The sequence below is a fragment of the Pempheris klunzingeri genome, chromosome 6 (genome assembly GCF_042242105.1).
Source record: "Pempheris klunzingeri isolate RE-2024b chromosome 6, fPemKlu1.hap1, whole genome shotgun sequence".
NCBI classification, from domain to species: domain Eukaryota; kingdom Metazoa; phylum Chordata; class Actinopteri; order Acropomatiformes; family Pempheridae; genus Pempheris; species Pempheris klunzingeri.
The window spans coordinates 26,488,734-26,513,584 of NC_092017.1; the positions used below are offsets into that span (position 1 = coordinate 26,488,734).

General features: G+C 44.1%; 1 protein-coding gene across 1 annotated transcript; it reads right to left on the bottom strand.

Annotated features, from left to right (window-relative positions):
• Window positions 1–1,098: 1,098 nt before the first annotated feature.
• Window positions 1,099–20,406, bottom strand: LOC139203092 (solute carrier family 22 member 23). Its single transcript, XM_070832756.1, has 10 exons — window positions 19,969–20,406; window positions 18,038–18,141; window positions 16,441–16,595; window positions 6,356–6,542; window positions 5,956–6,083; window positions 4,983–5,085; window positions 4,545–4,771; window positions 3,220–3,252; window positions 2,909–3,032; window positions 1,099–1,519 (listed from the first exon to the last, which is right to left on the bottom strand). Exons 1-10 carry the CDS (start codon window positions 20,404–20,406, stop codon window positions 1,099–1,101), a joined length of 1,920 nt encoding a protein of 639 aa, XP_070688857.1.
• Between the last annotated feature and the right edge of the window lie 4,445 nt (window positions 20,407–24,851).

The window sequence follows — 24,851 nt, forward strand, 5'->3', positions numbered from 1 at the left end:
AACGTTTATTTCAAAAAACTGTAAAATATTGTGCTTTCTGGCTAGAGTTACACATCCTAGGAGCAGGATTACAACATTACCACAGTACAGAGAACGAAGAGTGAGAATCGGAGTGGAAATATTTGCTAATTAAGGAGGTATTTCAAGCAACAAAATTGCCCTTGGCAGCATGACAAAATAAATACTGGTTTTCTTAAGTTACATTCTCTGTTTTGTTAAAAAAAAAAAAAAAAAAGAACAGAGCCATCGTGATAAAGCCATTTCAGTGCTGAGATGCATCATAAGACATACAGAAGTACGCCGACTGGTCACTTTAATGTCCGCTCAACTCTCAGATTCATGTTCGTCGTTAACCACAGTCTCTACAGGCTACACACACAGTCTGCCAAGGTCTCCGGCTGTTCACGCAGCCATCATACACCCACACCAACAGCAGTAATGCTTACTTTAAAAAAAATCAGCGTCTACACTGACCTCGCCTCACCTCTGAGGATAAAGTGCCACATTGGACTTCTTTCTAGAGGGAACCACAAATAAGGAGGAAAAACATGTAAAACTATTTGTGCCCTTTCATGCAAAAAACAGTGGTAGTGGTTTAGCCAATCCCTGGGTGTCCAATGTGTTGGCTGAAAATCACAAACACTTGATTGTGTCTCTGACATTTAGTGCAAAATAACGTATAAAGAATTATAAGATGCAGTGAAATCCTCTCTCAGCGAGTCAAAACTACAAACAGAAAACTATCAGAGCACGCGTTATAGAAAGCTCGTCTGCTCTAGTTTGCTTCTCCTTCCTGTAAATCATTCTCGACAGAGCGGACAGCAGTGCATGAAAATCACCAACACCACTGAAGACTTTCGTATTATTTGACACACACCGACTTCAGATTAACTTAGTCCAGTACAATATTTTTTGGCAACTCCTGAATGAATCATAGTCACTACAAACTACACAAATGTACTATCATCACCATCTCAAACCTCACCATCACAACAGTTCATGTGGTTCATCTCAACTATTCTTTTTCCCCCCCTAAGAGTCCAGTCAGGTTAATGTCTGAGCAATTAATAGCACAGGAGTGGAGTATTGCTCTGATGCTCACACCCCGTTGGCTATGGCACGATTTCCAATCACCTCCCCACCAGTCGCCAGGGCGTATGTGGCAGGTACCGCTGCCAGAGCGGTGGCTACTGCCACTGTGGCGCCCCCAGTGGCTGACAGGTGCAGCGGCGTGTCGTGGACGCGGGAGTAGTCCCCATCGTTCTTGGCAAGCAGGAGGTGCTGCTCTCCTGGGTGGAGCAGGGTCTGACGGGTGAAGGTCTCTCCGTCGGCCAGGCTCTCCGGCAGGGGCTGGCCCCGCGGCTCAGGCAGCAGCAGCAGGCAGATGATGCACAGCAGGGTGCAGCAGGCGAAGATCACGTGATGCAGGAAGTAGCCCTTCTGGTTGTGGAGCTCCATGATGGGTGCAGTGAGCATGCCGAAGCCGGCGCTGGCCAGGACCAGGCCGAGGCCTCCGCCCCTGCACAGAGAGAGAGGAAGGGTAGCAGAGCCATGAGCAAGACAGGCTGGTTTAACTGTAGCTGCAGCACCAGGGGCTCTTAAGGCATCAGTATGCTTCAAATGAAGCACAAAGAGGGAAACTTCACTCCACCTTCACGTCTTCACCTTCAGAATCGGGGCTGTGTAGCTCACTGCCTGACTCTGCTCCTGCTCTTTGTTTTTATTTGTCATATTATGTAAAGCATCCTTGAGTTTCTTGAAAGACACTATATATATATCCAAGCTATTATTTTGGTTATTATTACTATTATTATTATTGTTGTATCTCTCTGAACACTTTACACAGTGATTAACCAGATGTGAACCAATAAGCATTTTTTATTAGTTTTTTTTGGTTTTGAGTTTTTCTACTTTTACTTTTATCTACTTTCAAAAATCAGGTTTGTTAGTTTAGTTATTATTTTTTGAAAATGCTTAGTTTTCGTTTAGTTTTAGTGTGTTTTATGTAATAAAAGGGGGGATTTGTCAGCGACAATATTCAAAAAGGCCAGAAATATAATAATAATGATAATTTTAGCTTGTTTTGTAAACATAATACTGTGTCAGCTGTTTTTATTTTCATTTCAGTTCATGAAAATGTTTTTTTCACATCTTGTTTTCATCAACGATAATTACCTTTCATTGAACTTCTGTTTTTTCAGTCTTCACTCAACTACTTGTGCCATTTATTTGTGTACGATCCAGTGCGATACCATGAATGCCTTTGAGGAGAGAGTGTGATCGCCCCTGTCTCACCCTTCTCCATGATGACACACTCTTCAGCCCTGCCTTCAAAAGTGTGGCGACACAGCAGGTAGGAACTCTTTTGTCCCCTTTGGACTGTCGTTCTAGTTCGTTTGGAGCATACTGAACCCTTTATGGACGTCAGGTCTACGCTCACCTGTCAGTCAAAGCTGATCCACAAGATGGAGCCAGTGAGCAGCATGAGAACAAGAGCTTGGTACACATGGTAATAACGTAATAATCACACTAGAGTCAATGAAGAGTCAGCATAATGGTTTTCTGAAGACTTCAGACATTCCCAGGAAAACACCAGTCTGACTTTGCTGATTCCAGGACTTCCCCTAACGGTATCTGTCCATACCGAGTGTCAGTTCTCTTTTCGACTATGCTTTTGTTATTTCAGGGGCTTCTGTGCAGCACAGCTGTGATGCTGAAGACATTTTTTTCATCATTAAATTAGTGTCATTCAGTATTCTTTCACAATAAGTAGCACATAAGAAGCGAATTGACACACAGCTGGTGTTCGCCTACGGTGCTGCATCAACGACCGCATGTATAGTTGTAATGAAAAGCAAGAGGGCTTCCCTAAGTGCTGTTTTGTGTGCTTATGATTATCCAGGCTCACCTGATGACTGTAGGAGTGATTTCAGCACAGAAGAAGATGCTGAGTGTGCTGACAGCGTGAGAGGAGAACATGCCGATGATGGAGAAGGCCACCGAGAATTTCCTGTTCAGAGTGTCTCGCAGAACTGCTCAGAGGGGGACAAGGAGACGTTAAGTATACCAGAAACACATGAAGCAGCTCATTTAACATAAAGCCAGGGGCACAAATTAGGCTGCTTATATGAATATGGCACAAGCACCTTAAAAATCACAGCTCAACAGAATTATTTACTATCTCAATGAATCATTTTATGTCACAAACGGGAGCTTTACCTGTGTCATGGCGAAGGCTGTACTTCCCGATCACTGGATTTCATTAGCGAGCACGGGAGGATAGAAGAGAGGAGAACATGTCATTAGTCAGCACAAAGGGCAGCACAGTCCTGACTCACACAAGCAGAATAATAAAAAAAAAAAAAAAAACCCTTCAGGAGAACTCTGAGCAGTTCACCACTGAGGCCTGAAATAACGAGCACTGTGCTGCATATGTAGGTCAAAAAAGGGAGAATGAGGGGAAACTCCTGTTAGAGTTGAACCGTAGTCTGCACTGTTTTAATGATGGCATGCAAAATACAACTTCCTGTTTTGCAATGTGTGTCCAGGGCTTTTCATAACTTTCCGAACTGATCTTTGTTTAGTTTGGTATTTTTTTCTTGAACTTTTGCTAAACTTTCCCCAAACAGCCACAGTCCAATCACAGCTCCACATTCTGCTAAATGCACTTTTTAATGTCTGTTCCACATACATTCGTGTCCCCCGGTGTGTCTACAGACCCTTAAACTCTGAGAAAAGACTTTCCTCTCCCCTTTCTTCTCCTGCTCCATCTTTTAGAAGATGTGTGTAAAAAAAACATGCTGTTTGGATTTTGCTCCCTTTGTAATGTCAAAACGGGGATCTGCTGATCATGTGACCTCCTGCAGTCCTTCTGCAGGCCAACTGGCCACTGAAAACCTCCTGAGTCCACCTCATTACCATTGCCATTGTTTTTTCCACTCTAATGCCAGCTCCTTGTAACACAAAGATGAAGATTGTTGTGTTTTTCTAAAACAGTGTTCAGACAGAGGCTGAAAACAGCTGCAGCAGCCTTAACATTAAACTATGTGAGTCTATTCAAGAAGTACAAGTATGAACCTGTAAATGTGCATAATATGGAACATTAGCAACACAGCAGGTCTGTCTAAGCTTGGGAGTCTTCTCAACATGACATCAGAGAAGTAGCACACTTGTAAAAATTATACTTTCATCAGTTTCTCCTCATGCCTGAAGCAGTTTTCTCGTAAAAGACATTAATTTTGCTTGAAAATGCAACAACTAATTATAAAGCTCATAACTTTGTGTCTTACCCAAGTTTGTTTTTCCTAAAGTAGTAATGATCTCACATTCTGTCTTGTAATACCAAAGAACAACTCTTGGACTAATTAGCTTAAACTTACAACTTCTGGGTGATGCCAGCTAGAAATGAGATGCTTTTGTCTGCTTCTGTCTAAAATCAAACACATCTTTCAAAAATGAGTCATCACTGGAACTGCGGAGGTGCAACTCTGAAATACAAACTTTGAGGTGTGGTATCAGTAACTACAGGTTGTGTGATTACTCACAGTTGAGTAGACCCAGCTGCAGTAGTGATGCCAGGGCTGTTATGATCATAAAAGTGAGCAGCCCCCCGCGCCGACCCATCAACCCCACCGCGGGGCAAACTGCTAAGCAGGTTGCCACGGCAATGCCAGCCATAGTGTAATAGTCCGCGTGGCACAGAGCAGTGGGCTGGGCCTCCGGGTCCATCATACTGCGGGCGAAGCAGTGGTGGATCCCGTAACCCGTCAGCCTGCACAAACAACACACACAAAGAAAGACAGTGAGGAAGCAGACAGGAAGGTGGGACCTGAGACCTGAGTGATGGTTACACTCACATACATGTCTTCATTTCTCTCTGGGGGACGAGCTCATGAGTAATTCATGCTCTCTCAACACAACGGATGTTGGCTTTGATTAGAAAAGAAACCGTGCAAGCTCAGCCACAAACACGACACACTTACGAGTTGACACACAGCACCACAATGTTTTTCCACAGGTTCCTGGTGCTCATCATCTTGACAATGCAGGTCCTCTGGGGTTTCTTGTGCAGCTCCTGCTCCAGCTCTGGTAGGAAACATGAAACGCACACCTTGAGACCTTTCCTTTCTGAAGGTAATAAGAGACCGGCCGCTAAGGGACCTTCGGCACAGACAAGCTAATGTGCTGTGGGGCCTTTAGATATATACAGCACATCCCTTTACCCGCTCTCATCATCGGTCTGCTTGGCCACTGGGAGAGGCAGAAACAATGAATAAGTCACCAAGGATGGGGAGGAAGAGGTGTCAGTGACAGAGAGAGGAGAGATTTAAGTGAAGGAAATCACTTCTTTAAGGTCTGCATGGTTGCAAAACAATTCATTACCAACTTCTTTATTGAGGAGAAATGGCAAAAAATCCCTAGTTTGAGCCTCTAAAATGTGATAATTTACTTCATCGTATTATTGTAAATTGAATATCTTTGTTTGTTTGTTCTGTTAATTGGACAAAAGTGTGGTGGTCACTGTTGTCTGACCGTTTATGATGAAATGATGAGAGGTTAAAGTCCACTGAGCATAAATATTAGTAGCAGCCTTAGACTCATGTCTGACTTTATTGATCTTACAGTGAGAAATGCCTAAAGATCTAAAGGTGCATGTATGTGTCTGTCTGATTGCAACTGCATTTCATCATGTATAGAGTTGGGAAAAGCTGCTTTGGGAACTACAACATGTTTGCATACATGAAAAGGAGAGCTCCGTGTCTTTGTGCATGCGTCGCTGTCTTTGTGTTCGTTGCATGACCATTTCATCACACGGCAAGAAGCAGCAGCGACGTAACATAGATGGCAAATTAAAATGATTTGTGTCATGAAGTGGATAAAGCAGATGAAAGTATGAATTAACTGCGAGATGGATTTTGCCATCTTGTTTAATTTCCCTCCTGAAATCTTCCTCACCTGTAAGAACTCCACTCGGCTCAGTTGTCATGTCAACCTGGTTCTTCCTGGCGATGCGCAGCATCATGGCTTTGGACCGCCTGTAGTGCTGGGTGGCCAGCAACCAGCGCAGCGACTCGGGAAAAATCCTGCAGAGACAGAGAGAAAGAGAGAGGAATGGGAAGGACGTGGAGAGAGCAGACAAAGAAGAATGGGAACAGAATATGTTGTGAAAGCAAGAAGAAGAAACAGAAGAGGCGAAGAAGACAAACCACGAGAGAAAGAGAGTATTGTTCGTTAGTAAAAGCAGATCGTGCTCAGTACTGTGTAGTTCAGTGTGTACTGTACAAGCCGTCGCCTGGCTCAGCGCGAGAAGAATCTGCCCCCCCTGCTGTGGAATTCCTCCGAGGGTGGGACTCACCAGACGTAGGGCAGCATCAGAACGAAAGGGCTGATTATGACGATCTGCAGGACCTGCCAGTCATCCCGGTCCGGCCAATTGCGACACAGAGCGGCCACCCCTGGCATCAGTAGCTGCCCGCCCACCATCAGAAAACTGGCCACCATGGTCATGGAGAAGCGCCAGCCTGGCAAACAAAGCTCGATCCCTAAAATACAGAGACAGAGAGAGGAGAGAGAGAGGGAGATTTAGTTAAACATAACATTTAGATTCTTTTACTGTTGGTGCATCAGTGGAGACAAGTAAATGATGTGTGAGCTGTGTGTGTCTGTGGATGTGAATACCGCCATAAACTAAGCAGCAGCTTTAATGGGCTGGAAGAGTGTGATGTGTGTGTTTGTTTAATGGTGGAGCCACTATTGAATTTCCTCTCTGAATTATTGAGGACTCCTATTACTGATACTTCCCCGGAGAACACACTAGTTTAACACCAGACCTCTTTATGAACTTAGGATGGACTATGTCAAAGCTTTTGAGAGGGTTCAGCTGCTCGGTGAGTTTTTTTTCACTGTTACTGTCCCTTAATTTCCCTCCGACTGGGCTCCCCTCCCCTACTGTGTGTAACATGGTACAGTCCAGATGGCCTAGCCCATATGGCAAGGTCTTTTTGAAGGTGACCATTGTAGGAGGGTGAGGAGAGAGGGAAGAAGAGGGGGAGGAGGGAGACTGTCTAACCTCGTGTACCATCACTTCTTATTGTGGAGAAAAAGGGGGAAGAAAGGGAACGGGAGGGACATGAGAAAGTAGGGAGAGAGGGACAGAATACAAATTACTTCAGCCCCCCCAAAGGATACGAAAAACCCCTCTATTCACCAGTGGAATCACCAGAGGAATGACAATAAAGACTAACAAGAGGGAGAAAGAGAGACAGAAAACACATGGAGAAAGGCGGAGGGGAGGAAAGAAAAACAAAGGCCTAAAGATGACAAAGATTTTCAGATAAGAGAAAGACAGTTAAAACACGAGGCAGAGAGGCTGAGAAAGAGAAAAGAAAGGCATTACTGTAAATCCCTTCATCTCTGTCCTCCTCAGCCCCAGACAGACAGTTTTAGCCTTAAACCTTCCCTGCAGGAACCAAAACAGATGTAGGGAAATTACTCTGACCCCGTAATCCTCAACCTGCCTGCCTTCTTCTCTCTCTTCACCCTGTCTTCGTGCCATCTCACCGTCTGTCAGCCTTTGGTGCAAAGACTATTTAGAACTTCTAGAGTAAAAGTAGTAATAGCACAATGTAAAAAACGCGCAGGTTGTGGCAGCGTAGCCAGATTACCTAAACCATTTTTCATTCACTGTGATGGATGTTTGACTGATACCAAAAATATTACCTTATTCTCTGTAGTTCCTCTTTTTTTTTTGGTTTTCCAACTCACAAACTCTTCTCTAACCGTACCTCTGCACACTACCCAGCACCCAACAGCTGACAGACAAAGTTAACAACTCACTGCTGAACATAGAGGAGCATTTAGCAGCTACAGAGCCAGATTTTTTTTTCTCAGGAGATGGTGGAGACCAAAACGGCGCTGAAAAGATGGTCAGTATTAGACCAGTTGAACACAAGCATCATCTTATTAGAGTCCAGTGGTGATATGATGTTGCTCCGTAAAGACAACTTTATAAGGTGAATAAGTCAGTGTTGTGATTTCAACGTATATATCTTATAGATTATTGTTTTAAAATGTCATTAAGTAGTTTGATGTATGACAAGGTTTCATATATTATTCGATGGTGATTAATGTTTTGTATGTGAAACCTTCATCTGCAAAGAATGAAGTAGCATAAAGGCAAGTGGAGGCAGCTTTATTTATAGAGCACATTTCATTTCAGAGAAACTCAATGTGATTTACATTTAAAAAGAAACATTAAAAACATCAGGTATATGCAAAGACAGAATGACAGTAAAGAAAACAACATATATTCATCCATACCCACAAAACCAACACCCACACACACAAACACTGTTCACATGCCTGAGACAACAGGAAGGTTTTGAGTTTAGCTTTAACTGCAGGTACAGTTTTTATTAAAACACCTTTATCAGCTCTTGATCTTAATCTGGTATGAAGTTATTTCCTGTCGCTGTTTTTTTGGGGCCAACGTTCAGAGTTTATTCATGTTTGCCTGTAAATCATTCTGTTTCGCCTTTTAATAATCTATGTCTGTGATGCATATTACCAGGTCATCAAATGGCTTGAGGTCATTAGGAGAAAAAGATATATAGAGCTGTGTGTCATCTGCGTACGAATGATTTTATTATGATTCTTAATTATGTTACTTATCGGGATCATGTATAGATTAAAAGGTAGTGGGCTAAGAATTGACTCTTGTGGAACTCCAGAGAGAATTTTTGAAACTCCTTTGTTTGAGGTATGAAGAGAACCTATTTAATGTCATGCAGCCTGTGAATTAAGATTTCATGGTCTCTGTTGTTGAGGGCAGCTGTGAATAATATTAATAATAATAATAATACAAGAATTGAGAGTCTCTTAGCGTTCGTGTTTGCTTTAAGGTCACTGACTACTTAAAGTGGACTGACTGGCATATAACAAAGATACTGTGATCACTTAGAAACTTGAATAGCTCTTTTTTTATAAAGGTTTTTCAAGGATTTTTCCCAGAAAAAAGATCATTTGACACTGGCCTATACTTGGAGGGGAGACAGCTGCACAAATGAAAGAATTAAAATGTCGTCCAACAAGCACCTTAACATCTTATTTCAGCACAGTGCCTGTTTACACGTGCTGTATTTAGTTATTTTCCACCACTGCAGTCTCTCCGTCGATCTACTCTGACAAACAACACAACATTGGGTCTCTGTGCTGCTGCTTCTCCGCAGAGTCAATAGGCCTGGATCAGACTGAGCCAGACACAGACGGAAGAAATCAACTGTACCTTGGCAAAGGTAATGCATCCCTAAACCTACCTTGGAAAACAAAAACCACTCCCCAACTCTCAGGGGAGATTTCAACACACTCACACACACACACACACACACACACACACACACACACACACACTCATCCGCTGGCAAGGACCATTTGTTCCAGCTGAGTGGGAGAATGGTTCTCCTTGTGCTGATTATCTCACTGCCCCCTCCCCATGTGGGCTGATCCTCCATCACCCCCCTCCTGCCCACTCTTCCCTCTTGCTCATCAGGGCTGAAGTGCCTCCCTCACTCTTTGTAAATCCACCCTCCCCCACCTCTTCCCACCCTCCTAACCCCCTTCCTCTCCCTCCTCTTCCCTCCTCTTCCCTCCTCCTCCTCCTCCTCCTCCTCCCTCCTCCTCCTTTCACCAAGCAGCTTCTCCGCTGTCTTTGAATCCGAAAGCGAACAGTTGCAGAGGGTGAGGAAAACAAAAAGTGGAATGGAAGGAAGGGACACTAAAAACAAAGAGAGGGCAACAAAAAGCAGCTGATCTAATGGCCAAACTAATCTGTGATGACAAATGGCTGACAGCAGCACCACACACACACTCTCTGTTGTCTGCTTCTCCCTTGCTAACCTTGCCTGGGGCATGAGAACAGAGCGGAGAGACAATTGGCTTTTAACAGCATGAGTTCAGAGTGAGAAGCACAGCATGGTTGATGTGGATGTATCAGGAGGGAGCAGGTGCTTATACACACTTTAGATTTAGAGTTAGCCACCGTGGGGCTACATGACAAATTAAGGGATCACTAAAGTTATTACAGTTCATCTCAAGGGATGCCAGTAAAGGCGGGACGGGACTTTCACTTTCAGGTGTTCTGGTAATTGAGTGATCATGGCATCTAAGCTAGGTATTACAGTCATAGAACATTGTCAATAAGCCTTTGGATCTTTAAATCCAATCATGATCAGCCACCATACATTTTTGATTGTGATTATGAAGTGTGAGTACCAAAAGAATTATTTTTCTCTAGATGAAGCTGTTGGCATAGTCTGTATGTGAGTTAGTGGGGATACAACATATTGACTGATTGGTTGGTGGACCACTGCTCTACCATTTTGATCTGAAAGCAGCTAACTGAGAAGAAGGAATTCAGTTCTTCGCATGTTTAGTTGTACAAAAACAGTCGGCTCGGCTAATTACGTCATCCAAAGCTGGATCCCTCTCCTTTAAAACTCATTCTGGTGCCACGGAGGACACATGAATGATCAAAAAATTATTGTAAACCATTTCACAAATGTCAGTGACACTCCGGTAGAGGAAATGTCAGAGCGCCGCAGTAGTAAAACTACTAAATAGCATCTCAGTGTGATGATGTGTGACTGTTTTTTGGGGGTTTGGACTGTTTGTTCTTTTCATTTCATAGACCAAATGATTTATTTAAGTTGTTCAGCCAATAAAATCTCAAAAAATAGTGCAAAACGTTGATGTGCTGATGGTGCCAGGAGTGTCAGAGGGTCACCAGAATTATTCCAATTCACCTTGATAGGGACACGATCATCTGTACACACTTCATCTCATTACACACTTACATATTTCTGTCCGAACAAACAATATCTAAGTCTAGTTTCTCAGATGTGAGGGTTTTTGCTGCTGTTCTCTGTTTTATGTCACTGCAAAGTGAACACTTTGAGATCTTTACTGCCTTAAGTGGATGACTTCATACAGTCATAGAGCAGGGATGGGAAAAAGGGCTTGACAAGGGCACAGCATGACAGGACAGGACCCAGCTGAGTCAGCAGTAGTCATCCCCAGACACACACACACACACACACACACACACACACACACACACACACACACACACACACACACACACACACACACACACACACACACACACACTCACACACACTCCATGGTTTTGTCATTATCTCCAACTCTCTGAGGAGCAGAGACAGAGAGGAAGAGACAAAGACATTAACCTTGTCTCGCTGCTGTAAAAGGAACTGCAGCCAAATTCCTTTGGGTCGATGCAAGCCAGCCTCACCCACCGAAAATCTGTGTTGTGAGTATGAACGCTCGCTCCCTGTAGGCTCTTGACAAGTGGCTCTAGAAAATGTAGCTTGCTACAGCAGCTCCACTCAGCTGGGATTCACAGCGTGAATTCAAATGTTGACACAATTTCCCAAAACATCCCAAAGAATCTGTAGGAACTTTTTAACCGACTCCTGCGGCTTATATAGTGAACTGCTGTGCAGCTGTTTGTTCCAACCCAGAACTGTTTTCTGCAGCAAGTTAAAGTCAAACACGAGTCCCAACAAGTCTCGTGTCCTTGAGGGGAATTTCAAGTCCACTGACGAGTCTTTTATGCGAAAATCGGATGTAAACTGAAAGACTTTCTGGTCTCTGAATGGTGACAATAACCTTTGTTGTTCTAGGATTTTACCAAGTCAAAACTTGAGACATCTCTGTTTTTGCTTTGAAGTTACAGGTCAAGTTGATTGTCAAGTCTTAAGCAAGGTCTCTTATCTTGTGGAGAACTACAGTCTGCTTATTAATCTGCATGAGGCCGGCACAGAGGTCTCTTGTACAGCAGAAATGTTGAACTAAGCTCAGCTGTGATCATCCAGCTAGGCTTTGCAGTTGCCAATCAAATACTTGTGAGTGGACGTTCCTGGCAACAAACCTGATTCCCATATTTATCTTGTTATCCTGGCAATCATCACAAAGAAATATAAAATCATTGCTGCCTTTAAAACACTCTTAAACCCATGTGTCTAACTCTCACACTGGACTTCCTCGTCTCACTACTTTTTCTTAAAATGCAGGGCTTTTTTATACCCAAAGGGTTTGTCTTTTAATACTTTCTTCCCCAAGCAGCACTTGTATTAAGATAATAATATTTTCCAGATGTACTGGATAGTGCACAGCCATGATAGCAAGGTGGTATTACATGCACTGTCTAGAAATGTAGAGGAAAACAAGTGAAGCACTCTCCTCACAGCTCCCACAGGACGGCCCAGAGGAAGGTGCTAAATTACAAACTAATAAACCCGTGCAGAATTGGTGCAACAACCAAATATGCAAACAACACAAACACATCAATGCATTTACATTAGCAGAGTAAACTAATGCTTCTGCTTGCAGCTCCAGTGGAGTTTATTGTGTGCCGTGTGCTGCGGAGAGATAACAGAGCGATGAGAGATTTCAAATGAGCCTCGAGAAAATGAGAAAGTGTTGGTTGTAATAAAATGGTAGTGAGAGAGAGAGAGGAGGAGGAGGTGGAGGAGGACGAGGAGGAGGAGGAGGATGGGATGAATGGGGGAGAGGAGAGTCGAGGGAAGCAGTGAGTGAAAATGGAAAGGGCCAGAGAGCTTCTGGATTTAGAAATGAATTGAGCGCTGCAGTTGCACAGAGAATGAAAGGAGGGAAGGAGAGCGCAGGCAGGAAGAGTCTTTCTGTATGGAGACAGGAACAATAATGCAACGACAGCATGTACGCATGCACGCTCGCTATACATTCATCCATAATACAATGCTGTGGATGTGTGCTACGTGCGTATTTTTGTATTTCTTTATGTTATCTGCTTCCTGCTGCAGCCTAACAGACTCTACAATAACATGTCCCTGCTGTGTTTTAACATTTCTCTACATCACAGAACAGATTTAGGACGTTGAAAATGTTGCCTCTGTCTTTCTCCAAGTTCTATTTGAGATGAAACGCTGACTCTGATGTTAAATTGCTCCCTTTCAGTTTTAATTTCAGGGTGTTTACGGCCATAATGGGTGCAAACATCTGGCCCTTTTATACAAAGACCCCCAGTTTTAGCATAATGCAGCAGGATAATGACACTTAATATGCAGACAAGGCGACAAACAGCAGCATGTTTTTTCTTGCCAAGTGAGTCACGTGAAGTCAATCAAACTGATCATGTGTTTCACTTGCTGAAGACCAGTTTGAAGGCAAAAACCCAGAAACAACCGAGAGGTGAAGCAGGCTTGAGTACAGGCCTGGAAAATCCCTGATTCCCCCGCAATGAACCTGTGAGAGTGCACAACTACGGTGAGTACCTTTGTAAAAAGGTTTAATGGATGTTTAAAATGGACAGTTAAAGCCTGTGTGGTCGTCTGACTACTTGTGTTTCTCACCCTGTGTGACTATTTTTTGGTGATGTTGCCCAATTCCCAGATCTCAGCCTGGATCTTACAGCCATACAACCGTTAGCACACTCTTGATTTTGCATGCTGAGAAGTGCCGGCCCTGGTCAGCGCTCGGATGGGAGGCTGCCAAGGATTACCAGGTGAGTAAACTATTACCATTATTGAAAGATATGATGGTTAAAACTACTAAAATGCAGGATTGTTTCTTTTAAATATGACAAATTACGTTCATGCTGCTTGTCCAATGACTTTTGGTCACATAAAACTGAACTGACTGTTCTTGGATGTAAACAACCACACTGTCGTAAAATTAGCTGACTGTGTTTACCCACTGTGAATGTGAACGCCTTCAAATTAAAGCTCATTGTCGTTCCTTCATTAAAAATCCAATGCACCGGAGTACACGGCCAACACAGTGAAACAATGTGTCACTGCCAAAATACTGATCGACTGTTTCTGTCCTGCAGGGCAACTATTGTACCTCTCTTGGCAAACAATAGGAGGAGAAACAAGGTACAGTAATGAGAACTTTCATTTCACTTTGCATCTGTGCAAACTGGGCTGCATTCCCTCATAGCTCATGAGTTAGTGCAGTATGTATGGATGTGTAAATTATTCTACATGTCTTTTTTTTACTGTTGATGGGGAGGCAGTGTCTATTATCTGCTGTCATAATGTGAGTTTACTTCAAAGCGAGTCACTCCGTGGCAGGGAGCCGACTGTTCCTCCTACTGTATTCATCCACACCTCACACAGACTCACACAAACACCTTTTTTTTTTTGTTGCACTTCAAAGTGCGTGCATACAATCTGTTCTGTCACACAAACAGCAAAGACACACACTCCGTTACCCAGCTATCCCATTATCGTCTCCCATCACAACTATGTTATCACAGACTGTGATAACAGGAGGAAAATGAGTAAAGTGTATGTGAGATGTATGAGTAAACTGTAGAGGAGTAAATGTGCCCTGGGTTTACAGAGACATCAAGTATCTAAACAATGCCTGACAGGAAACCATCAAGAACACGATAAATTGGCCGAGCTGGAGGTTTTTAGCACCACCGGAGGAGCCAAAGTTTAAAAGAAAGCTTTGTCACTTTTGCTGCCTGACCTGAGATTTAAATGCACTCATGTCATGTTTAAGTTACTTACTGAGAAGAACAGACCAGACTTGGTTCTGAATAATACATTTTAAAGCTGAATGTCATGAATGTACTACTGATGGAATATCCTGAAAAATATTTGGTCATTTTTACAGCAGCAACAAACTTTTCTCTGACTAACTGGTTTTAGAAAATAGAGAAATGAAAAAGAAAAGAACTTTGGAATCACATGAACAACAAGCAGCATTATTTTATCTTCATGTAGAGGCTTGTACCAACCAGTATCACAAACTTATGTCCTTAAATGCATAAATACAGGCCTGAAGTTCAAGTTTCATCTCAGACAAATGATATCTGAAGCGTATAAATCCTATTCTGCTCTCATTTTCACAACTCCCCATGACTTTGGACTTAGAGGGCCACGTAATGCAACATTATTTGTGTTTGCTTCTGTTTACATCGCAGATGAAATTCAACTCTCAGGAGTGTCTCTGCAAACGGCTCGGAGGCGTCGTCCATTTTGTTTGTTTGTTTTCAGAAGCAGCTCAGCAGAGAGGTTTATCAGGAGCCCCCCCGCTGAGAGAGACAAAACCTGCCCCGTCGCCCGAGCTCCGAGTCTGCCCTCGCTTCCCGCATAATGTATGACTAATCTCCTGCTGGCCTGGAAGAGGAGAGGCCTACAGAGGGTGAGACGGGGGGGCAGCAGGGGGGTGAGGGCATTCTCTGGGAAAAATGAAAATGCTATCAGGCCGTTTGGTGTCATTTGGCCACTGGCTATTATGCAGAACTGCAGAAGGGGAGTAGAGGAAAGTATTTTAGATGAGGAGGAGGAGGAGGAGGAAAAAAACAGCTACTTCTGCTTTATATTGTTAAACTAGCTTGAAAGTAAGTCTGAAGTCTGAAAGTACTGTAATTTGTAATGAACATATCCAGTAATTGGAAACAGCTAAAGACAGAAGAAGTCCTGACATCACATCCACGCTAACTCCTACTGCACCAGCTTCTGTGATAGTCTCTCATCAACCATCTCACCGTATTTAGACAATAATATAGAAATATAGACAATAAGAAGATAAATGATTATCGATTCGAACCCCCCTGGTGCTTTCAACACACAGCATGCACATACATTAGTTTCTCTCTTATTTTTCTTTCCAAAGTTTTAGCTGTGATATCTGCTGATAACGGAGGAGCTGCTGATATTTTAACGCCCAAACGGTGCTCCAAGTCTGAATAATTGGTGTTATTACGGTGATTGACAGTGTGAGGACACAGTTCAGGTCAGGAAGGTATTTTTCCAACAATCATTGAAGAGCAACTAAGCAGTGAACACTTCAGTCTCCAGACTGTAGGTTACTTCTGACAGTATTTTTATATTCTTCTTACATTTCTGTGGATTTACAACATTTTCACATATTGTAACATAGAAGACTTTGTTTGGTCAGTGATAGAATAATATATCCTCAGACGTATTTCCATCAATGTGCCAGATTTTATTATTGCATTGTATTGACAATGCATAGTGCATGCATGGCCCCAGATATAAGATAAGATTCCCTTTTATTCCCTTTTAAGACAAAGACGAGCATTAAATGTCTGGATGACTGGAACACCCAAAAAGGCAAATCATAAAAGACAGTTAATGCAGTTTCATGTGTTCTCCTTGAATAATGATAATTAACTATGAAAGGATAAAAGTACTGGGATTTCTGGTCAGTTTGCAGGGATCATGGTTGTGCGACAAGAGCAAAGTATTTATTAAAAGTTTAGTGAGAGAGTGCTGCTCAAGCAGTAACGACTGGATCAGCTAAACACTAAAGTGCAGGAGTAGGAGCAGGAATGAGGAAATCCAAGAGCAGGAAAGCAGAAATAAAAAAGCAGACGGACACGAGGAAGTGAAAGAAAGTACTTACTGAGCACGTAGAGGGAGAGAGCGAGGCCCGCCAAGCAGAAACCCTCAAAGAAGCGCAAGGTGCTGAACATGGTGACGTTCACGGAGAAGGCAACGCTGAGGCCAAACACCAGCATGAAGAGCACCGAGAGAATCAACACTGGGTGTCGACCAAACCTTCGAGACAGAGAGGAGCAGAGGGGCAAATGAGGAACGAGGCTTTTGATGTGAAGTCGGGTGAAAGAGGCTTTGTGGACTTCCTGGTTTGGCGGGGGTCAGCGGGTCAGTGGGTCGGGTCAGAGCTGAGGCCTGGCCGGCCTGCACATTTCTTTACATTGTTTCCATGGCTACTGATCCCAAGCACAATGAAGGGCCTCTTTTTCCCACGAGGCAGCTCAGGTGGCTCACGGGCTGCAGACGTGACGCGATGAATGAAGGGTCACTTCACCCAATGGCAAATACACATTAGTTTTCATTGTCCGTGTTTGGAGAGATTGTTTGTGGCGCTCACAGGTTTAAAAGTGTCGCTTAAATAATTCAATAGGAACTTGTCTGTCTGAACACAATCTCCTGGTAACGCTCTATTTATTGGAGCCTTCTACCAAATAAATTGTGCCTCTTGGGTATGAAAGAATTCACCAATGTGGTCCAGACCTGTCGTGTACAGACAGTCTGCATCTCTGCACCGTAGGGAAACACACTTATGATGTTTCTGCCAAATTTCAGCACAACAACTTAGACAGTTTTGCAGTTGTCTGGAAATTGTGTTTGACAGCAGCCTGAGGGTCTTTAAGCAGGTTTCTGTTCAGTTCATCCTCTGTCGCAACGCTTAACAGTTTCACAGCACCGTCTCTGAGCTAAGATATTCCCTCATCCATCTCCGTGACTTTCACATCCACTTGACCGCCTCTCATTTTAGTCACGGAGCGCTTTTGTTTTGGAAAGACATTTTCCAGCATCTGACTTCATGTCATTCACTTTTTATGTCTGTGACAGTGCAGCTCTGCTCTGACATGTCGTTGACAGCTGTGCTATTAGTGTTTTCCAATTGTTTTCGGCTCATCTAACACGACTGCTGACGACTAACGCTGAAGAACTTGTTGTCTTCTTGTCTGCTCATGTCTGCCAGCAGGACCTGAAGCTCCATTTTTTTGTAGGTGAAACTTTCCCACTAACGGAGGACGTCAGGCAGCCGTATGTGACAATTATAGGGACGTCATTTATGCTAATGATCAAATCTTACCTGTTCATCTCTACTCATGAACAGGTGGACTTTACAACAACTTTGTCCGGTCAAGAGAGTTTGTTAAATCCGACTTGGAACCAAAGTGCAGCCTTACAAACCCACTAACATGACTGTGAACTCTTTAAACAAAGATCATAAACTTGTTTAGATATAAATCTTCAAGGTTTTAAGTGCAGAAGTAACATTTAAATCATCTACATTGTTTAGAGTTGGAGGCAAATATGTTAAAGACAGATATCTCAATAACTGTACAAATGAAACAAAACTGCAAGGTTAGATATGTGCAGGTGTAAGAGAGAACCCTTTTTGTTATTTAGATGAATGGATCTTTGGGGGATGACTAACAGAAGCTGGATAGAGGCACAAAACTTACCAGTCGGCCATGACACCCATCACTAGGTAGCCAAATATGGAGCCCACCAGCAAAGAGAACTTGGCAATGTGCACCTTCCAGGCTGAGTCACACACCAGGTTCCACTGAAACAAGGCACAAAGACAGAGAGAGGAACACTCGTCAACTTTTCAGAGAAAACCACCCACAACGAGATAAAAGGGAATTAAACATCAAGCAGCTGAGCAGTTTTAATCTGAAAGCTTCACAGACACAAAAAGAAATGTGGGCATCTCCCATCAGAAGTCTGTCAAACTCCTTCACTCTCCGAGTCACTGTTTTGATAATTCATGAAGGCTGATGAGTGTGCAAACATGCTGCTGAGGCTTTTGAAATATTCAAATGTGCATCTTCAAGAGGAAAAAAACAGTGTAAGAAAAACGCATGTGTATATATATGTGTGTGTGTGTGTGTGTGAGAGAGAGCAGCTCGAGTGTGAATGTGGGCGCGCGTCTGCAATAAAAGAAATCAATAGCTTTCCACTCTTTCCTCTAAACCCATGGGTCAGTGCACACACCGCTGCTGCTCTCAGCATCTGAAACTCAGCCAAGGACACATGTGGAAGCACGATGTGTACTCTGTGTTTGTGCACGACCCTGAAAGTGTCTACAAGGGAAAGGGCTGTGTGTGAGAGCGGTGCTGTAGTGTGTAACGGTGATTTACAGAACTCCCCGCCGAGCCTCCGACTGTGCGGACGAGCAAAGAGGAGCGGATGGAGAGAGATGATTATTGGTTATGACTGATGGTTTTAGTTGGGAAATGGCCGGTGGTGATGCGGAGGACTCAGTCAGTATGGGGTTTATTATGTACGGTCCATTAGCGGTGGTGTTATCTGTGCACACCGATGGCAGCCGTGCACGCATGCCAGAGCTGGATGATGGCATCATGGTGCTTTGACCATCCAATCTTACCATTTTACAACATCCTGTCATCTAAATTGGATTCAGCTACTCAAGTTTTGTTTGTGAATGGCAGGATTAACCTTCTAGGAGCCCCGTTCCTTCCACTCTCTCTACAACATGTATGATTTTTTTCTTTGCATATTTGGCTCCATGTTGGCTGTAATGCGATTAAACACATCAGTTTAGGAATAATGCAACATATGAGCACAAAACTGGAGTAATGGAGGTTTTTTAAACTGGATTTTGGCACAGAGACACTCTTCAAAACAGGCTTTCAAGTTTAGGTTATGAAGCAAATGTTATGTCAGTGCTTTAATGTGGCATATTCCCAAATATAATGGAAATGTGGAGGGATGCACCGACCCTTATTTAGCAGATCGGTTCATCAGGCAGACTTGAGATCCTCATTAAATGTATCTACATCTGCAGCTACAAAGCGGTGAAGGAAAGGGGGTTTATCGGTGCCTCGCTTGCTCTCTGGCTCTGGGACAGTTGCCCACTTTGCCCATTTGGTAATCCAGCGTTGCACAAGTGAAGTGTTATGTGTGATGTAATGCGTGAACAGTGAAACACAGCTCAATTAACTGCATGTCAATTTGATTATTTAATGTGTGAGTTTGTGTTAATTTGTCAGATTGTGATGGTTAAAATATGGAGGGGGGGAATAAATGCTCTATTTTATTATGTGATACTGATTTAAACCAGCTCAACACACACACACACACACACACACACACACACACACTGTACATGCTACAGTATATCTGTAGTCATCAGCTGCTGTCCTCTCTGAGCTCAGCACACACACACACACACACACACACACACACACACACACACACACACACACACACACACACACATTGGGGTCAGTGGGTAACTTGTCAGTCAGCTGTGGTAGCTCTGGAGTATTATGCTGTGATGATGAAGACGCAGGGTGGTGAGGAGGATGAGGAGGATGGTGAACGGGGAGCTCTCACGCGCTGGGACTATCTGCTGCTCGCTCGTTACCTTGGTAACCACATTCTGACTGAGTCCCGTCTGCAGCTCCAGCCTCCACTCCTTGCAGGCGCACAGCAAAGCGCCGCCGCCGCCGCCGTCGCCGTATCCCTCCCCGGTGCCGTTGGCTTTGAGTTGCAGCGCGGGCAGGCCGGTGGTGACGGTGACCGGCGGGAGAGCCGCGGTCCAGTTACTCTGGTTCGTGAGGGGCTGCACGCACGTGCCATTGGGCTGCGCCAGGAGGAAATAATCCGAAAACTGGCTAAAGCCGATGAACAATGCCGGTATCCAGGTCAGGACCACGAGCTGCTTCTGGTGCTTCCCAAAGCCCCCCAGAGACGGCAGAACCGAGCCGTCGATGTGCGGTAACAGCCGGGGCGCTGGGTGCTCCAGCGGGGTGAAGCCGTTCTCGGGCGGGTGGTCCTGCGCCTCCGGGCGACCGGCTGCCATCACGGCCCGGCCACAAAGAGAGCAGCTGGGCGCAACAGCGGGTGAAGCAAAGCCCCCGCTCTGTTGCCGTCCGCGCACTCCGCGTTAAGCCCTTTGACACAAAGAAAGCCCACAGCGCAGATAAATCCTGTGTGTAGCCAACAAAAGCCCGATCCAAAAATAGGGGTCTGTGGTTCGTGCAGGCGTGCTGAGGCACCGAATCACCGAGCAGTCGTCCTCATGGCGAGGGGGCTCGCAGCGACCAGGGGATCTCCGAGTAGAGAGGCTGTGTCAGGAGGAGAGGGCTGTGGAGAGGCTCCCGGAGAGCAGTGGGCTCGGAGAGGCAGGCATGATGATCACCAGCGTGGGCTTTGTATTCCATGAGTCCAGTTCCAACTGCGGGATCCATCCATGTGGAGCTGAACTGGGCCAGGCCTGCTGGCAGTGTACAAGTGGAATATGTAGCCAAATCCACACTGGGATCCACTAAACATCTGCGGGTCCTTGATCCAAGAGCGCCACAGGTCTCATACCTGTCCAGGCGGTGACCTCCTGGAGGTGCGCATCACTTTGGCTGCTCAGATCCAGAACATCCGAGCCCCCCCCCCTTCAGCACCGGTCCACTTTGACGGTGTTCAGTCCAGAGACGTGGTGGAATATGCTGCTCGGTTTGTCGCCGTCTAGTCAATGGGACACGGTGCCAAAGCGGGGCTAGGAGCAGAGATGGGGAGGGAGGGGGTGCAAGCCCCGCCCTCCCTCGGTCGCGCTATGCGCTGCGATTGGAGAGCCTTCAAAGGGCGACTGCACCACTGACGGGCATCTGCAGGCAACAATGATCCCCTTTGTGCAGCCTCTGCCCTCTCCACTGAATATGAAGCTTGTTAGAATGATCCAATCATTCACCTTTCCCATCGATTCAGGGTGATTTATGATACAGTGGAGAAACTGCTCCAGTTTTTAGAAGGTGGTTTCGCGGTGATGCGTTTGCTGAACGTCCCATCTGCCATGGAGGCTGTTTGGCGTCATGTGATGTTTTTCTCCATAACCTTCATATAAGCAGGCAGCATTAGTTACTGGTTTGAGGAGACAATAGGAGGATGTCAGGGTTTTTGGGTGATGTGCTGCCTGTCAGCCGCGAGGGGGCGTCAAAGGACCACAAGACGCTCTCACCCGTCCGAACCTATTAATTAGATTATCAGCCATAATAAGGAGACAGGAAATATTTAAGGATTTGGACTCTCAAAGGTGCAAAGTGGGGTTCAAGTGTCTTTGAGGAGACACTCGTGTTGTATGAGCTGATGTGGCTGCAGCTGCTCCCAGATGACTGAGTGTGAGTGACCTTGAGATCCAAGTGAGGGACAGTTCTTCCCTCTGCAACAGAGAAGCCTGCAGCCAAGATAATGTGAGAAGGCGTGTGTGTGTGTGTGTGTGTGTGTGTGTGTGTGTGTGTGTGTGTGTGTGTGTGTGTATTAACCTGATAACAGCTTGTTTGCTCCTGATGCCCCTGAGTGACACACAGCTGATATTCGGGGTGCAACTGATGGTGTAACAGAGAGGTGACAAGTTGTGCTCAGCTCTCACTCATCTCTCACCTTCTTCCTCACCCCCTGCCTCCTCCCCCGTAAAGACTTATTAAGATTTAAGATGGTGGAGAAGGAGGAGGCTGTGTGTGTGTGTGTGTGTGTGTGTGTGTGTGTGTCATCTGTTACAGTCTGCCAACCACACCCATGTTATAGCACATACCAGAGCTGGTTCAGGCATTCTTCAGGCCTTAAACAGAGCGTTATTCCCCCCACCAACACACACACACACACACACACACACACACATTATACAACATATCACATGTGTTAGTGTGTGGTGTTATATAGCTGAGGCTCAGTTCAGTGAAGAAGGTCCCCGTCTCCTCGTTCTGTTCGTGTGTGCAGCGAGTTGTAAGTAAAACGGTATTTTTGTAGCACACCTGCAGAAGTAACACCTCCGAACACGTGCTTCTCCTGCTTCTCCGTGAACACAGCTGGGTGCTCAGACTGCCAGGAGTCTTTTTCTCATTAGTTCAAGTTCAAGTTTATTGTCACATACTTGATAATGATGCAAACATCATCACCGGTGATGAAATTCTTAGTCTCGGCGCCAAATCAGCTTTTCATAGTAAGTAAAATAAGGGAATAGTAAATGATTACAGTAAAACTGTATTAAATAGTAAGTAGAAAAGTCTAAAATGCAAAGAAGTGCTGCAAGATATATGGTTTAAAATATGCAAAAATGAAATGAAGTATATAAAAAGAATAACAAGCTGTTGTGACGCCTTCTTAAACCTCTTTGTTTGAATGATCATGTATGTGTTAAATAGCTTTAGAGGTGTTTTCATCTTTGGACAGACCTAACATGGCTGTTTCCCCCTGCCTCCAGAGTTTTATCGCCCCTGACTTTAGTTCTATAATTAACACACAGGCGTGAGGGTGGTATTGGTCTTCTCACCTTGGAAAAAGAGTTGATATGCTTCCCAAATTGTGGGACTGTTCCTTTAAATGTAATATCACATTTTTTTGCATCTTTTGTGCAGCTGCTTTATTACTAAATATATATTTTACATCACTGAAGATGTTTCCTTCAAGACGCAATGGTTTTGTAGATTTGAGTGTGTTTTACACACCCTGAAGGCAAAGTGTGTGTTTGAATAGAGCTTTATGGTTGTTATGATTAATATTAAATTTAACTTGCACACATTAGACACAAGCTTCAGATACGGATCCATAATGACGATCATGTTGGCTTTTATAGTGTTTTTTATATGTCATATTGTTATATTGTACTGATTTCCATACAGTGAAATGAGTGGAAGTCAATGGAAGGTTTTTAAGATATACTCATCATCAACATCATGCTTTTTATTACAGTATTTTTCTCAAATAATTCTATTCTATCACTTCACTCTCTCTACTTTTTCTACAAATTCTACTTTCTTAATCTTCTAAATGTTTAATATTATGCACCAATAGAGGCGAATTCCTTGTAATTTAAAAAACTAACATGGCAATGAATCTGATCCTGATTCTGAGAACAGACACGGACCGAGAGCATCATTTGTGGTGAGTGAGTAAAAACACCACAAGGGTCCATTAAGTCTTCCAAACGAGTTAACAGCACAGGTCAGATAATCTCATCTCTGAGTGACAGGATTCCTCCGTATACCAGGAGGTGGAGCAGCATCGTTTGTCTCCATGAGACCAGTGACCCAGATTGGTTCAGGTGTCATGTGACAGCTCTCTGACAGCCCTCCCTCCCATTCTCCCATTGACCACCCCGCCCCCACCTCCCTTCCTCCCCCGTCTCTGTCTCCATACCCCCAGGAGGCATATCTATGTCACCCTGCTGCACAGGTACACTTCTGTCACAGGATCGGTGAGCTGCAGCAGCTCTCCTGTCTGAGCGCCATAAACCAGCACGATACACAGCAGACACATATATTGTTATTCATAACGGCTCCCGTAGGTGTGCTGTTTATATTCATAGTCATATTTCGGTGTGTTGATATCAAATAAACACGATGGGAGACACAGGCAGCCGTGGTGAAACTGAGCACAGAGCTCCTCTCAGTTCTCAGCATTTCCCAGCACAGTCACCTCTTTCACCTTTGATGCAAAGTCCCTCAGGCAATGAATGAGTCTTGTCTTTCTCTTATCCTCCCTCTCTTATTCTCACTCTCTCTCACACACACACACACACACACACACATACAGTCAAGCACAGGTGCAAACACAATAATAAGAGCTCTCTCCTTATGATTCAGTGTGCTCTATTAAAGATTTATGGCTGTCAAACCCTCCAGAATAAAAGAAAGCCCTGTCTTGTCCCTTTGTATGTATGTATGCATGTGTGTGTGTTTGTGTGTGTGTGTGTGTGTGTGGTTTCTGGTTGCTACGTACCTAACTCCACCCTAACGTCCACCGCAGAGCGTCTATCAGCACATTAAAAGTGTGTGCAAATAGCGTCAGTGTGTGCAAAACAAATCCAACGGACATGTGTGAAGTCACAGATCACTGTAATAAGTAAAAAACAGAAGATAAATGAGTGATAACGGTGAAAGTGGAAGTCTATCTGTTTGTTTTCTTATGGTCTCTCCTCCTTTTCTTCTTTCTGAAGCTAGTTGGGTTTAGCTCTAATCTAATCTAACCTAATCAATCTGTTATTGAATGTTTTATCCTCTCACTCTCTATCTTTTGTGTTATTATTCATTGCTAAAAAAAAAAAAAACAGCCGCTCACAAAAATAGTACTCAAAATCTGAATGTCTGAGTTTCACTTCCTTATAAATGTGTTAAAATAAAATGAAAGCTGAACCTGAATAGACCTGTTGAGGAATTGGAGAAGAAGAATATGATAAGAAGCTTCAAGTTTATTTGAAGAACTTAATCTCAAATACAAAAGCAATCAACAAACTGCGATTGATTAATGACTGAGCCT